Source organism: Etheostoma spectabile, chromosome 11, assembly GCF_008692095.1.
Source record: "Etheostoma spectabile isolate EspeVRDwgs_2016 chromosome 11, UIUC_Espe_1.0, whole genome shotgun sequence".
Taxonomy (NCBI): Eukaryota; Metazoa; Chordata; class Actinopteri; order Perciformes; family Percidae; genus Etheostoma; species Etheostoma spectabile.
The window spans coordinates 20269153-20284923 of NC_045743.1; the positions used below are offsets into that span (position 1 = coordinate 20269153).

The following is a 15771-nucleotide window of genomic DNA, read 5'->3' on the forward strand; positions in this document are numbered from 1 at the left end:
TGAATTATTATTGTTTCTAGCGATAATGTCAGAGAAGGAAGACCTCCTTGCATTCCTCTGTTCCTAACTATAAATGCGAAGTCTCTCTTAGGTGATATAAAGGGCCAATGCAGCGTTCAGTTTCTATGCTCCTCATATCTGGAACAAACTTCCAGAAAACTGCAGATCCGCTGCTACTCTCAGTTCTTTTAAATCAAGCCTGAAGACATTTCTTTTGATGTTGCCTTTGTTTAAATGGTTGTTCATTTCTTTAATGTTTAATCTTAAACTACTTTTTTTTTTTTTTTTTAACTGTTTATTCTTGTGTTTTATCTGTTTAATTTTTGTGCAAAGCACTTTGAAATTGCCCTGTTGCTGAAATGTGCTATACAAATAAAGCTGCTTGCCTATAGCTACAATCCCTACATCAGCTATCTACCCAGCTAGCTAGCTAGTAACATTAAGGTAACTCGTTAAATAGCTAGCTAAATACGTCTTCATTTAGCTAGCTAACCTAGCTAGTTCAGAAGCTAGCATGCTAGGTACCTGTAAAGTTAGTTAGCCAGCTAAATCTAACGTTACCGAAGCTGACCTGAACGTCATGTTAAAGTCAAAACATTTGCGTGAAATAAACCAAATTTGGTAATCTTACTTGTTTATTAGGAGAATTCCCGGGTAGAAATGGTAACGCCATGGCCGTAATATTTCAAACAAGTCGATGTTATTTTTTTTCATTTAGCTAGCTGCTGAACATTTTCAACGGTTATTGGTTTCCATGGAAGCGTTGTGTTTGGGTGCGTCTCTAAGCAACGTTCGTAACGGAGGGGAGGGAGAGGGGAATACAGTACATGATGTGTGTTACGTAAATGACATGGAGTAACTTTATGAATTAGTTTATGGAGTTTGGAGCAAAGAAAAATGGGAGTGTGCAAAATATGAAAAAGAAAAATGTTTTAATCTAAAGTTTGTTTCAAAAATACAAAGAATTGTACTTCAAATGCGAATTCAAAATGTGAACTGGACACCTATGCGAGCTTTTCATGGCCATACCAAAGACGTATACATGTGAATTAAATCATGTCCAAAGTCACGTTTTAAGTGCATCTGCACAAATTCGGACAATCTCTTTTTATTAAAGATTATTTATTTTATTTTTTTAAGACTTGACGGGGAAGGGGGGACGACATGCAGTAAGTGACCGTGGGTCGGAATCATCATACTGTATTGTAGTGGGTAGGCCTATACTCATATATCGATACACATACACTACCTATATATATATATACACACACACACACACATATATTATAATATACATAAAATATACCATATACATACATATATACATACATAATATATTACCATATATATATACATACTATAGTATTTAATATATATACATACATATATACATATATATATATACATACATATATTCTATACATACATACATATAATCTATACATACATATATCTATAACATATATACATATATATACAAGATACATATATATTACATACATACATTATACTAATATATAACCTATATATATATTAACTACATATATATACATACATATAATACATAAACATATTATAATACATACATATATATACATATAAATTAACATTATTACATACACATATATATACATATATATTACATTATATATATATACATATATATAATATACATAATTAGACCAATATATATACACAATATATATATACATAATATATACACATATACATACATAATTATCATATATATTACATATAATACATATATATACATATATATACATACATATAACATATACATATTATATATACATATACATACACATAATATTACATATACATTACATCATATATACATTACATACATATATAGAACATATACTACATATATATTCATACATACATACAATATATATACATATACAATACATACACAATATATATACATATAATACATATATACATTATATTAATACATTATATAACATATAACATATACATACATATATATATATATATACAATACAATACATATATATAGAATATACATACATATTATACATACATATTAATATATACATACAATATATAAGACATACTATATTATATCACATACATATACTAATACATACATACATACGATATACAATCAAATATATAGATTACAGATTATATAACAACTATATACATACATATATCTCAAACATATAATGGAAAGTATGTGGGTCATTGGGCCTTCTTAACCCTTGTTGTCTTTCCGTCAACCATGAAAAAAGTTATTGATTTTTTGAATTCTTTTTCACTTTTTTCAATGTAGTGCATCCTTTTTTTTGTGTTTTTCCCAAAGTTAATTGATATTTCTAATGATGACATTTTCAGCTTTCTTTCAAAGGCCCATTTTTAGTGATGAAAAAACTGAAAATAGGTCAAGTTTGACCCCAGGACAACATGAGGGTTAAGTAGGTATAAGTCCTGGAGCTTTCTCACCGATATACTGCGTTTACCTGTGTATCATGTTGACTAAACCACAGGGCGCACACTGTACTGGGTGAGCAAGAGGTCACCCCACAAACTCTGACCTTTTTACCACAAAGTCAGGATGCAGGTATATTTAATTTACTGTTTAATGGTGGGCACAGAAACATGTGGTACACTTCAAGCCAGGGCTGTCAAACTTATTTTCACTTGGGCCACCCTGGAAAAAGAAAATCACATGAAAGGCCAGACATGCAAATCAAATATTTTTCTGTATTGCAGCATGTTTTTTTTTTTGTAAGTTTTTTTTGGCATTAATCACATTTTTTTTTATCTCCCAACACTTTTGTCACTTTTTCTCCTCAAGTAATTGCTACTTAATTCAACTTATTGTGAACCTAGGTCGGCCCGCGGGTCTCGAGTTTGATATAATATGCACAAAGTGAAAGTGAAATCAAGCTTAGATAATAAACACACAACATGTAATGCCTCTAAAAGCTAAAGAGAGAAAGGAGATTGTATTGTGTACCATTGCACATAAATTGTCATGCATGAGAAACAATTCAATGATTTTGTTACTTTTATTTGTTGATCCAACTCACACTGTAGACAGACCACAGCTTTCATTGCATTGATTTATTGCTACACACAATAGATTTAAAAAAATAGAGATGGGGGGGGGCATACCAATCTCATATCCATCAGCACTTTAACCCTGAAGATGACTGACGTGATATGAAAGAATATATCAGTGGCACTGATGGAACAGCGTGGGCACCAGCGGTGGAAGAAGTATTCAGATCCATTACTTCAGTACTACCACACTGTAAAAGTACTCTGTTACAAGTAAAAGTCCAGCATTGAAAATGTTAAATGAAGTATTCATATTTTAGAAAGTGTAAAGGATCCATATAGTTGTGTGTTTAATGGTCTAATTATCTCTGCTGGACTTGTAGGCCGTTATGTTGTTGGCTAGTTTCATTTATAATAAAGCATCAGATGTTATAAATAACATGTGTTTTGTGTGCAAACATCTTAATTCGAAAAAGTAACAAAGCTGTCAGATGAATGTATTGGAGTAAAAAGTACAATATTTCTCTCTGAAATGTAGCGGAGTAGAAATAGAAAGTGGCGTGAAAAGAAAAGACTCAAGTACAGTACAAGTACCTCAACATTTGTACTTGAGTACTGGAGTAAATGTACTTAGTTACATTCCACTGCTGGTAGGCACCGCCTACCGTTTGAGGCAAATTTAAAATGCTTGGCTTAATTGTGCGCGACAAGGCAGCGATTAACGACGCATTCATTGATTGTGGTACAATGACAGTTTGGTAAAAAATAAATAAAAACTTTACTGATGGCCAAACATATTTTTTGCATGTTTGGCCTGGAGTATTTTAAGAGTGTCTTTCTGGTCTATCCAAGAAGTCCCACATTGTAATCAACAGTGCTTGTAACATATACAGAATAAAGTAGACAAAACGATGTGGAGCGGATGTAGAAACAATAGAAATAGAATAAGAGTAGAATGGACATTGAGCCGTTTGTGTCATTTGACTAGTTCATGAGAAAAATGGCAATTGTTCTTAAGGACACTAGACAAAAGTCTCCATGCTTTCTAACCCACCACTGCTCGACTGTCGCAAAACCTCACCTTAGTGAGTCCGTAACTTTCCGCAACTGTACACATAACGGCCGACGCCCGGACCATCCTGCTATGTTTGAACGGGAATGTCCGTTCTACTCTCGTTTCCATTTCTACCGTAGAAGCACATAGCTATAAGCTAGCCTGAAGTACGTTGCTTGCTGTCAAAACGCTTGAAAGCCCTCCAGCAATGATTTATGTTTTCCCTATAGCTTTTTTCTCACAACATCAAAAGGAATAACTGGGTTTTTTTTTAAATATTTGGCAGACCCTAAGACGCCAGGCCAAGCAGGAATCCTCCGATGAAACCACTTGTGACAACGATGTTTTTCTTCACAAACACTTGAGACTGAAAAAGACAGAAAAAGACACAGTCAGCGCATAAAGTACAAAGCTACAATCTATTCTGGACTGACATTTATTCACACGGAAATGCAAGCTGAATTAACCTTTCAAGTGAAGTATGTTTTCTGATTATGTACCACATTTTCAAAAAAAAAAAAACAGGAACAAACCTGAGTCACACAAAAGGAAACAAAGCGAAATATTATTAAAATCCTGTCAGCAAGAATTAAAAACTGGGTGTAGGATGGATGAAAAACCAGCATGTTTGATTCTGTAACTCATCATTTGAAGGCGAGTACAGCCATTTTGCAGTCCAGCCCATGGGGGGTCAAACATACGGCCCGTGGGCCAGAACCGACCCGCCAAAGGGTCCAATCAGGCCCGCCAGATGACTAAGCAAAAAGTGTGAAAATGGTGGCAAAGCAATTAATTCCAATTCCAAGTTTATATCAGAGAATATCAGAGTTCTTTTTCTGTAGATTTACAACCAGTCTGAGAAATTCAGATTTTTTTCTTGGAATATTACCTCTCCGTCTTGGGTCTGTAACTTCATTATTTTTCTGCCTACAATGATAATACGTACATGATATACTTCTTTGACCCCAAAGGGAAATTTGTTTTGGACGGTCTGTTCCGCAGCTTTACAAAGACAACAAAAAATAAAAGTAATTTTTCCAATTTTGACTATAATTTGTGTCTATACTATCTGCAAAGTTCCACTTCCGGGATTGCTTTGGGGCTGCAAGAGATCCCCCGGATGAATGTCTTTTCGCATGGATGTCCGTCCCCTTCCTCTATCTTTGTGTTGGCGTTCTAACCTCCGGTGGATTTCTGAGGACTATGGTTACCTGGTCCTCAGATCTCTGCAGGGTAAACCCAGACAGCTAGCTAGACTATCTGTCCAATCTGAGGACTATGGTTACCTGGTCCCCAGATCTCTGCAGGGTAAATCCAGACAGCTAGCTAGACTATCTGTCCAATCTGAGGACTATGGTTACCTGGTCCTCAGATCTCTGCAGGGTAAATCCAGACAGCTAGCTAGACTATCTGTCCAATCTGAGGACTATGGTTACCTGGTCCCCAGATCTCTGCAGGGTAAATCCAGACAGCTAGCTAGACTATTTGTCCAATCTGAGGACTATGGTTACCTGGTCCTCAGATCTCTGCAGGGTAGATCCAGACAATCTGTCCAGAGTTTTCTGTTGACGACTAAAACTACTTCTGAACGTACACGTTCCACCAAAACAAGTTCCCTCCAGGGGCTATTTTGCAGCGGCACCGTGGCTCTGTCCGGCACCAAGACGATTGTGATTGGTTTAAAGAAATGCCAATAAAGCAGAGCACGTTTTTCTCCAATCCCAGAATGGTGTGTGGACTAGCCAGACCCTCTTCCATGCAATTTGAAATCAAACAAAAGACGTTGGGGTTATTTGGCAAGCGATTTGACCACAAGAAGGTACCAAATGTACGTTATTTCTTCAAGACGGTTGCCCTCTGTGGGAAAGTGAAAAACAAAACACACAAAAATCTCACCTTTTCAAAAAATGTGTTTATCTCTGGGCCTGCCTGATTGGTGCCCTTCTTTAATTGCTTCTTAGCTTTGTTGACATCCTTCTCTACTCTCTTCCAGTCCACTTGGATGTAGCCACTGTTGTTAGCAATCTGGGGAAAGAGTCAGGCAAGTTAGACATAGATGACGCAGATTCAACATTTTTATTCTGTATTCTGTTGATAGGTTTGAGGTCCTTGCACTCTGAAAATGAACACAACCTCACGTTGTGTCAATCTTGTTTACACACTGCCTCCAACAATGATGTCCATCATAAAAAGAATTTGGACAACGTTGATGTTTTGTTTTGTTTCTTTCCGCATCCGGAGTGGTGTTAATTTTGTCACCTATTTTTAATTTAGTCTTAGTCCTCTGCCAAATGTCTTTAGTGTTAGTTTTAGTCATATTTTGTCATCGCGTCTTTTGTTAGGCAAGTTTTAGTTGACTGAAAGTCTCCATCCAACAAGTTGGATATTAATACCTCGTAGGATGATGAGAATGGAAAAGGGGAATAAGAAACCACAGACAGAAAACAGAGAGCAACAGTGTGGGCTAGTGATGGAGACAGACAGAGGGGGCAACGCAACTCTTTGAGGTAGCCGCAGTGCCAAACGCCAGACTGATCTCATCAAATGGCGATTGTATGACACGCCAATACGTATGCCATTATCGGCATGTCATCAAGACGCATTCTCTTTTTTTAGTGTGCTTATCAACGCCGTTCGGCCTCCATTGACTAACGTGACCTTGCGATAGCATGTGAGTTTACGCCGTAGCGAGTAGAAAGATAGATAATTATTGCTCCCAAAAAAATGGGAAATGATGGTGTTACAGCAGCTCAAGTAGTCACACAACACAGAATATAAATATAAATGAAATACTAGGAAAAGGGCGAATATCCGCGTAGGGAGTTTGGTCGGGGGGGTGGATGGTAAAACACAGGACTTTCACCCGGGTAACTGGGGATCATGTCCCGGGTATCACGTTTCCTACATTTTTTCCCTAAACCCCACGTTTCCTAAAGTCAACCGTCGGTTTGTTTTTTTACTAAAGCCAACCCGCGTCAAGTTCTTCTCGCGATCACACACACAAACACACACACAAAGTGGCGTGTATGTTTATGTATACAGCATAGACATACACACGGATAGCTCAAAATGCGTACAGATAACACCACTCGGCTTAAGAAAGTTGGCGTGTATGTTTATGCACAGTCATGTTGTCATGTTACTAACGCAACAAGGCGCAGGCAGAGAGGACCGCCCAGCGAGGAAAACGCTTCTGCCAACAGAGGGAGGAGAGGGATAAGGCGTAGGAGAAAGAGAGAGAGGCAGAGTGACATGAAGTGTAACATTTTGTAATGTTTTTGCAACGGATTAATTAATACGCATTGGACTCAGTCTTTAGGACAACAGATGAAGAAAAAAAAGAATTTGGGACTCAGTGTGCAAGGACCTTTAGCCCGTACACGTTTAAGCCCCAGGATATAAGAATACCTGCAACAGCAGAAGACCTCCACCTACAGATGTAGCAGCAACTTTTCCAACCTTCTGGAAGAGATATCCTGCACACCTAACATTAAATCAAGACAAAGCATGACAGTTAATCTAGCATAAATAATGACTTCAACATCCTTTGAATAGAAATTCTGTATTAACCATGTACTCTTACACTAGCTATACCTTGATACTCTGCATGCATCAATATGCAACCACATCTATACTGATCCCTAATGTTAACCTGTTTATGTTTTGCATTCTGGACTCACCTATTCGGCCTTGTTTTTCTTAAGCTAAACCGCTATGTTACTTTCTTATTTGTGTTTAAAAGGTGCCCAGTCACACGTATTTCATTACTTTGTGGTAATGTCTGAAGCTCTACCATGGACTCTAACATTCTTTGTAGAAAAAAATGCCTTGATTGGTATAGAAAGCCTGCAGGAATACTCGGCTCGATTTGTGCTAGTTCTCATTCAAATTCAACGAGCTAAGCTGCTTGACTCTGATTGGCTAACAGGCAGCCAACGAGAGCCTGGCTATCAGCATCCTTTACCCAGCGCAACTGGGCGAGCTCATGAATAGTAATGAGCTCAGGCAACATGACGTCAGACTGACCAGCTGTTGTGATTGGCCTGATTCCTCCTCCTATTTCTTTTCAATGGCTAGAGCTGACAGAGGAGGGAGCAGTTCACTTTCACATTCACCACATAACACATATATACACATTTCAAAAAATGCAAGTAAAAACGGTTTTTGTGTGGCAGGGCACCTTTAATATGTTAGTTTGTGTATGTATGCACCCTTCACCAAGGCAAATTCCACATACAGTATGTGTAACTTACTTTCTGATATTTTTTTGAATCCATTCTGATGACTTGATGTTAGCCTGATATATCTTTTGGATTTGCACCTTATTGTTATCTTAGATTTTTAGATTTGCACTCTACCCATTTTGTATTGCAACAGCTGCACAGCCATTTCCCTTGGCATAGATGCCAATACCGTGGGTGCTCCAGAGCTCAAGCACCCACAGAAAATACTGAGCACCCATGGAGGAAAACACAATCGGTGCCTATGTCCCTGTGGATAATTAAAAGGTGCCTCTTATCTTAAATGACAACTGTAAGATTTTGCATGACAATGAATGGACCCAACCCAACGAGAAGCACCTGAAGGCAGGACAATGCATTACCAACAGATATATTTACCATCCACTCACTCCCCCTATGGCTAGCTGTGTTGCTACGGAGTATTTCTCCGCTAAGGGGCCAGAGTTCTTTCCGAAAAGGCGGTTCCACCATCGCTGACGTTTGGCATATTCTGTGAGATCCACGACCTTGTCGTAAATCTCATCTACAATCTCCTCTGCATGGAAAAATGAAAAAACATCAGCACACATTAGCAACATGTATGGAAGCCCATGTCTGCCAGTGTGGGGAATTAAGATCCCGTGAGTCATTAAAGTGAGAGAAGTTCTCAAAATAATGACTTTGTATTAAGGGTGGGAATCACCAGACGCCTCCAGATACGATATCATCACGATACTTATGCCACAATACGATATTATTGTAAAATTAAACATATTGCAATTTATTACCTTTTTTTAAACTTCTAATTTTTCCCAATTTCAAATGATGTCCACAAAAGGAAACTGTCAAAAACTGTATTATCTAAAAATAAATATTTCTGTGTTTGTTCATTTAACTTCAATTTTAATGCAACAAAATGCAGACACATACAGTATACAATAAAAGATCGATACTTGGCGCCTGTGTGTCAATACAGTATTGACACTGAAAATATCGCAATGCTATGCTGTAATAATGTCTTCCTCCACCCCTCCTTAATCAAAGTATTGTCAAAATAATGACTAAAAATGTCAAAATAACGACTTAAAATCAGATATAGTGGAGCTGTACTAACAAAGCAGTTGAGCGATGTAGAGAATAACTAGAGAGATAGAGAGCAGTGCTGTTACCGTTAGTTAAACCAAAGCAAGTTCCCCCAAACATCCTTCCCTGAACAGGGAGCACTCTTATATTTTAATTCAATTTTAATCTGTTTATTGATCCCAAATGGGGAAATTAGAATTTACACTCTGTGTCCACACTTTGTTAGTGATCACACACAGTCCTGAACTACACACACACACACACACACACTCTCAGGATCTGTACATGCACTAATGGAGAGATGTCAGAGTGGGGGGGGCTGCCAGCTGAACCAGCGCCCTGAGCGGTGGGGGGGGGCGTACGGTGCCTTGCTCAAGAGCACCTTGCAGTGCCCTGGAGGTGAAGTGGCATCTCTCCAGCCACCAATCCACACTACGTACTTTTTGGTCCATACGGGGACTTGAAGTGACCCTCCGGTCCCCAACCCAACTCCCTACGGACTGAGCTACTGCCACCCCAAATATTGAACTCTGTGTTGAATTTGTTCAGTGAAAGAATATTGGAAATGATTTTCTTTCATGTTTTAAATTCAACAAGCAATTTGTTGTATATTAGCAGAACACGGAAAACAGAACTCAGTACACCTTGAACATCTGTTTATTTATCGCAAGTAATATCGTTATCGCAGTATTTACAACGTAAACAGCAGCGCAACAATCTATCTGGACCATCTAGTTATGGAAACAACAGGTCTTGGTGGTTTGCTTCTCATTGATCAGCTGTCAAAAAGACACTCGCTGTAGGGCGTCTTTTCCAGAAAAGTGGAACTTTTTATTCAACTTAAGGTGCTCTAAGCATTTTTTTGTCACATTCAGCAAAACATCTTCTCACTACTACTACTACTACTACTAGGGTGGCAGCAGCTCAATCTGTAGGGAGTTGGGTTGGGAACCGGAGGGTTTCTGGTTCAAATCCCCATACACACCAAAGTATGGCGGTGGACTGGTAGCTGGAGAGGTGCCAGTTCACCTCCTGGGCCTTTCTATGGGCAGCCCCCTCACTCTGCAGTATTTTGAGAAAATTCCTCCTTATAATGACATACAGGCTCTTATTTTTTTCCATCACATGCAGTAGTGACGGGCTAAAAGCAAAGACTGTTGAAAAAAAGAAGTCAGTCACTCTGACATCTCTCCGTTTAGTTAATGTATACGTAGTGAGCGTGTGTGTGTAATTCAGGCCTGTGTGTAATAACAACAGATTGATAACATTGTAATTTTCCCTTGCAGGATTAATAAAACCATAGATAATAATTATCCTCATCATCATCATCATCATCATCAGCAACATCCGCTAGCTGCCTGTCCCCAAGAACAAGTTCAGCGGAGGGAATTACGTATAGGCTATTTGAGTTTTACGATGATAAAATTACTGATTATTTAAATGGAGTCTGGTTGGTTTGGTGGTGGCGATTTTGCCTTTAACTTAATAAATATAAAAACATACTCAAATGTTTGCTGAGTGAGTCTAGCCTACGGGATTTCGTATAGGTCGGCTTCTTGAGCCATGTGTTGCCAATGCGCGTTTTTGAATTATGTTTAAATATTTTTTTTATTTGCTCTCAGAACGCTTACCACTGCCACGGTTGACCATAAAATAATAGCCTAAGGCAACGACAGTTTATGGAAAGCAAATAGTGCAATTATGGTCAGATCTGGTGTCTGACCGATGAGGAAGTGATCTCGATGAAGCGTTGTGATTTACACATTTACAGCGCCGGCTTTGTTTGCCAGCGTTCCTTCCTGTTTTAAGAAGCAGCGACTGTGTTGCATTTTGCCTGTAAAACTGTTCTTCATCTTTATGTAGAACTCTAGTTTGTTCTTCTCATGTAAACTATGCGGCTCTGGTAGATGTTTGTGGTTGGTCGTGCTGTGCAAACGCCGCCTCTTTTACTTGAACGCACGTGTTGGATTGGGAAACCCTGGGTTGATTGGACTAGCTGGATTGGGAAACCCGGGGTTGATTGGACTAGTCGTTAACCGCCATCGTGACACAGCTTATGCAGGACAGCGGTTGTTAGGTTAGTGAAGCCGGGTAACTGCAAGAAATCCAGGGCATGTTGATCTTGATCCGGAGGGTGCTGCAACCCCCCCCCTTAGCAAAAGGTAGACAAACTACAACCATAATGACACACATTCATTTTAATGAATTGATTATTGATATTAAAGTACTCCAATTCATTACAAAGTAAGTAAATTTGATTTTACAATTTGGTTGGGAAGAGATAAACACATCAACAGTACAGAAGTTAGCTTGCCTATAACACAAAAGCGCATTTTACGTTTCTTCCTGAATCAATCACAGGTAAAAAAAAAAAAAAAAACTAAAAGACCTGAGTCAGAAAACTCAGCAACTGTAACTGAAAGAAGTGGCAGCAGCACGTCTCCACCTGTCACTCCCACAGCGACCCCGCTAGCAACAGACTACGAGGCAGCTAACTTTTGATTTAATTTAATTCATGTGTTTTATTCCCTTGTATTTTGCGGCCAAGTGTTTGAGCTTTGTGCCTATATCCTGTGTTACCCCATGTCTAGTTTTGCCCTGTCTCGGGTTTTGGATTTGATTCTTGTTTTTTCCCCCGCTGGTGGAGCGTTGTGATGGATGCAGTGTGGTGTGTGGTGGTGGACTTTGAATGAAAATGTTACTGTTGCAAATTTGTCAGCATCACCAAATCAAAATAGGTTCCCGCGGCCATGGCCCCGGTTTGTTTTTGTTGCCATTTGTGGAGCCTGGGCTGTCTACAGAGACAGCATTTTATTTTATTTTTTTACAGTGTGTTCAGGGGACAAGAAGCTAGCGGATAGTGAAGGAGATGTTTGCTGTACGTGACAAAAAATGTTGTGTGACATTGCTTAGAGCACCTTTTAAAAAAAAAAAAAAAAAAAAAAAAAAAGAGAAAAATGTTGGCAGTGGACTGTTTTTAACCCTGTGTTGTCTTCCCGTCAACCATGAAAAAAGGTTATTGCTTTTTCTGATGTTTTTGTCACTTTTTCAATGATGTGGTGTGCTTTTTTTTTTTTTTTTAATTTAAAAGTTTTGTATATTCTTATTTTGACCTCAGCTTATTTCGAAGGGCCATTTTTTGCGTTGAAAACCTGAAAATGGGTCAAATTTGACCCAAGGACAACACAAGGGTTAAAACATGTTCACTTCATCGGTTTATGCTGGCAGCTTAAAAAAAAGTCGGACATGGTTATCATTTTAAGATACTTTCTCATTAATTTGAGATAATAAGTCATCATTTTGAGAAAATTCCTCCTTATAATGACATACAGGCTCTTATTTTTTCCATCACGTTGGCAGAAATGGGCTTCCATACAGAAAGGATGCCATGCAGTAGTGACTGGCTAAAAACAAAGACTGTTAAAAAAAGAAGTCAGTACTGCCATATTAAGTTACTCCGTCTACAACATGTATACAGTTGTTAAAGACTTAACACATTTCGAACGTTATACCGCCGTTACCTGGTAACAAACAAACGTGAAGCTAAGCGACAGTTAAAAAGCAGCTTAAAAAGTTAGCTTTAAACGCTACGTCTTAAGACAACGGGCTGTCGTCGGGAGGGAAGTCGGAGTTTTAAAGATAAACACATGTGACATTAAAGTTTAAAAACGCGACTCGTGTGGATTAAGTACTCAAAGTAGATGTTGTCTCGGTTCAGACATGGATGTAATTAGTTTATAGGCCTGCTTACCCTTGTCGCGGTTCGCCATTTTGCAGTGAGCTAGGCTGGTCTGTCCTCAGATGCCTGCTGCACGTCCGGCGTCATTTGAATAATTTTGACAGCCCAAGTAAAGGAAACCGAGACGTGAGCCATAATAATAATAATTATAATATGTAATAAGAACACAAAGTGTAAGCAGGGGTATTATAATTATTTATTTAAAAAATAAAACAAGCAAAACATATACTTAATAGGCCTACCACTAACAAACAAATGTACATACATAAAATAAGCTATCTATCTATCTATCTATCTATCTATCTATCTATCTATCTATGGACACTAGGTCTACCACTAATAAACAAATGTACATGCATAAAATAAGCTATCTATCTATCTAACTATCTATCTATCTATCTATCTATCTATCTAACTATCTATCTATCTATCTATCTCTATCTATCTATCGGTCTGCCTGTCTGTCTATGGACACTAGGCCTACCACTAATAAACAAATGTACATGCATAAAATAGTCTGTCTATCTATCTATCTATCTATCTGTCTGTCTGTCTGTCTGTGACACTTGCCAGCTAAAGGTTTTCCCACTTAAGTGAGGCAATATGCATTATCATTAGCAGAAGAAATCAATGATTGCGTGAATTCCGATCACAAAACTGTTTATGTTTTATCGGCATACATGCCTGAATAAGGTCGGTAGTTCTGAGTAGTATAGCTCCTGCAAAATCAACTTTTAAAGCTATAAAGTTACTTTAAGTTCAATCTAGGGGAAAGGCTAAATATGAAAACAAGATACATCCAATGATGCAACATCCCATTTGCACTGCTTTGCCTGTTCTAGATACATGTGTACTTCTGATTGTAAGTTTGGAAAAAATGAATTCTGAGGTGGTTGAAAGAATTGGTGACCCCTTAATAAAAGCAAATTAATATTGCTGGTACATTCCCTCCCTCCTTACAAAGTCTTAAATATACATGTTGTTGTCCATTTTACTTCCTTCCCAACATACATTGTGTACATGTAGATGTCAGGGGCAATGTTGTTGTTCTGTGGTGTATTTTCCAACGGTTGCTGTCACTGTACCAGACAGAGAAGTCAGATAAAACATAATATAAAGAGATTTTTACCAAAGTTTGCTGGCTGATTATTCAATTACTCAGGTAATTAAACTTCAGTTACCTAGACACAAAGATTCAATTTTATTTTTCAGTAAATTCCACAAGTAGGCTATGACGTCTTGTATGTGTAAAATTAGAATAGAAAAAAAATGTCTGTCTGTCTGTCTGTCTGTCTCTCTGTCTAGCCACCACACACATCCTTGACAGCCACCCCCCATTGACAAACATGACGTCTAGTTTGACCAATAGCTTGCTTTAAAATACAGTTACGTAATCATAATATAGCGCGATGAACCAATCGTAGGCATTTTAAGGTGGGTCTTTTGGGCCCGCTTGATGTTTGCGTGCGCGTGTTCGTCCGCGTGTTCGCAACACAGCTACTGGAGAAGGCCACGTGACCGCACACCCCGACCGCTGATTGGTCAGGGTGGACAGAGGGCGTGCCGACGGTGGCGGCGTGCGTTTGCCTATGTGACACAATTACAACAACTTTGAGCCGATGGTTAAGGGAAGTTTGCGATATTACCAAGTAACCCTCACTCCTAAAAGCCCAACATTACATCAACTTCATGCATACATTGGCACTGGAATACACGCTGTGTTTTGATGTACAATGAGGAGTGTGGAAGGTAACTTGAAGGGATCATTTCCTTGAGGATTTGGCAAGAATTACGCGACGCCCCGTTTTAGTCCTGGATAGGTGTGCAACACTTTTCATTGTTATTGCATTTTGCCGGAGTTACTCGGTCCCGTCGATTTTACCATTTCTTTTCCATGAAATCGTGCGGAGTGTCGCTCACCGCCGCTGCATCTGCTGCTGCCCGGAGTCTCGGCGTTGCTGCTGGTAATGACGAGGAGAAAATGGCGTCGGGAACAGCGACTGATATCGAAGAGGACTTTCCGAAGCTAACAGCGCAAGAAAAAGAGAGCTTGGTCGGAACTGACAGGTTAGATGACCCGCTGTGTGAACACGCTCACTCGCTTCTTTTCTGCAATGTGTATTTTTGTTCACGCAGTTTGAAACAAGAAATATGATTGCCCCCCCCCAAGTAATACGGAACCGCCTGTGTGTTGTCTGTCCTCTACTTGCAGTTCACTGTTTGGATTTCACAGGCTTCAAGAAGATGGCGCCAGAACGAAGGCCTTGCTGTTAAAGGTATGCCACAGAATAGGAACAACCGTCTCCTCTGATTAGTGCATATCCCACCTGAAATAAGTGGTACAGACCTCCCAACGCCGCGACACACACGAGCCTCGCATTACCCCAACTTTGAAGCTGAATCAGCGGCTAGCTGTAAACGCAGCATTCAGTTGTGGACGTAATAACTGCACGTACTAAGCAACACTTTCACAAAGCACAGATTAAAACGGCTCCGGTACATTTCTGTAGCTAATTCTTATCAGCAACAGACGGGCCCAAATAGTAAAATTGCAGGACGAAATGGCTCTCCACCCTGCTTAAATCCGTTGTGTCTTATGGGCTGTTGAGAGATTAGGTGCCATGCTA

General features: G+C 38.9%; 3 protein-coding genes across 6 annotated transcripts in view; 1 reads left to right on the forward strand and 2 right to left on the reverse strand.

Annotated features, from left to right (window-relative positions):
* efhc2 (EF-hand domain (C-terminal) containing 2) overlaps positions 1-815 on the reverse strand; it is an 18514-nt gene extending 17699 nt beyond the window's left edge. Inside the window, exon 1 of the mRNA XM_032529358.1 lies at positions 632-815. Within this exon, the coding sequence (XP_032385249.1) occupies positions 632-673 (42 nt within the window). The 5' untranslated portion in view covers positions 674-815. The remainder of the gene's footprint in view (positions 1-631) is intronic.
* A 2227-nt stretch (positions 816-3042) lies between these two features.
* On the reverse strand, positions 3043-13219 carry fundc1 (FUN14 domain containing 1). The gene is made up of 5 exons (XM_032529382.1): positions 13157-13219; positions 8722-8878; positions 7511-7586; positions 5999-6127; positions 3043-4469 (listed from the first exon to the last, which is right to left on the reverse strand). Exons 1-5 carry the CDS (start codon positions 13173-13175, stop codon positions 4392-4394), a joined length of 459 nt encoding a protein of 152 aa, XP_032385273.1. The 5' UTR covers positions 13176-13219; the 3' UTR covers positions 3043-4391.
* Positions 13220-14705: 1486 nt separating this feature from the next.
* The window catches only part of kdm6a (lysine (K)-specific demethylase 6A), a 63946-nt gene continuing 62880 nt past the window's right edge, over positions 14706-15771 (forward strand). For all 4 annotated transcript variants that reach the window (XM_032529351.1, XM_032529354.1, XM_032529353.1 and 1 more), the window contains exons 1-2: positions 14706-15211; positions 15357-15420. In XM_032529351.1, coding sequence (XP_032385242.1) covers positions 15039-15211; positions 15357-15420 — 237 coding nt within the window. In that variant the 5' untranslated portion in view covers positions 14706-15038. The remainder of the gene's footprint in view (positions 15212-15356; positions 15421-15771) is intronic.

Bases quoted from the DNA above. Each gene is read 5' to 3' on its own strand.
- fundc1 (XM_032529382.1), bottom strand. The intron at 7,587-8,721 runs GTAAATATATCT...ATTTAATGTTAG, and splicing joins ATAGGGGGAGTGAGTGGATG to GTGTGCAGGATATCTCTTCC. The intron at 4,470-5,998 runs GTGAGATTTTTG...TGTCTTTTTCAG, and splicing joins TAAACACATTTTTTGAAAAG to TCTCAAGTGTTTGTGAAGAA.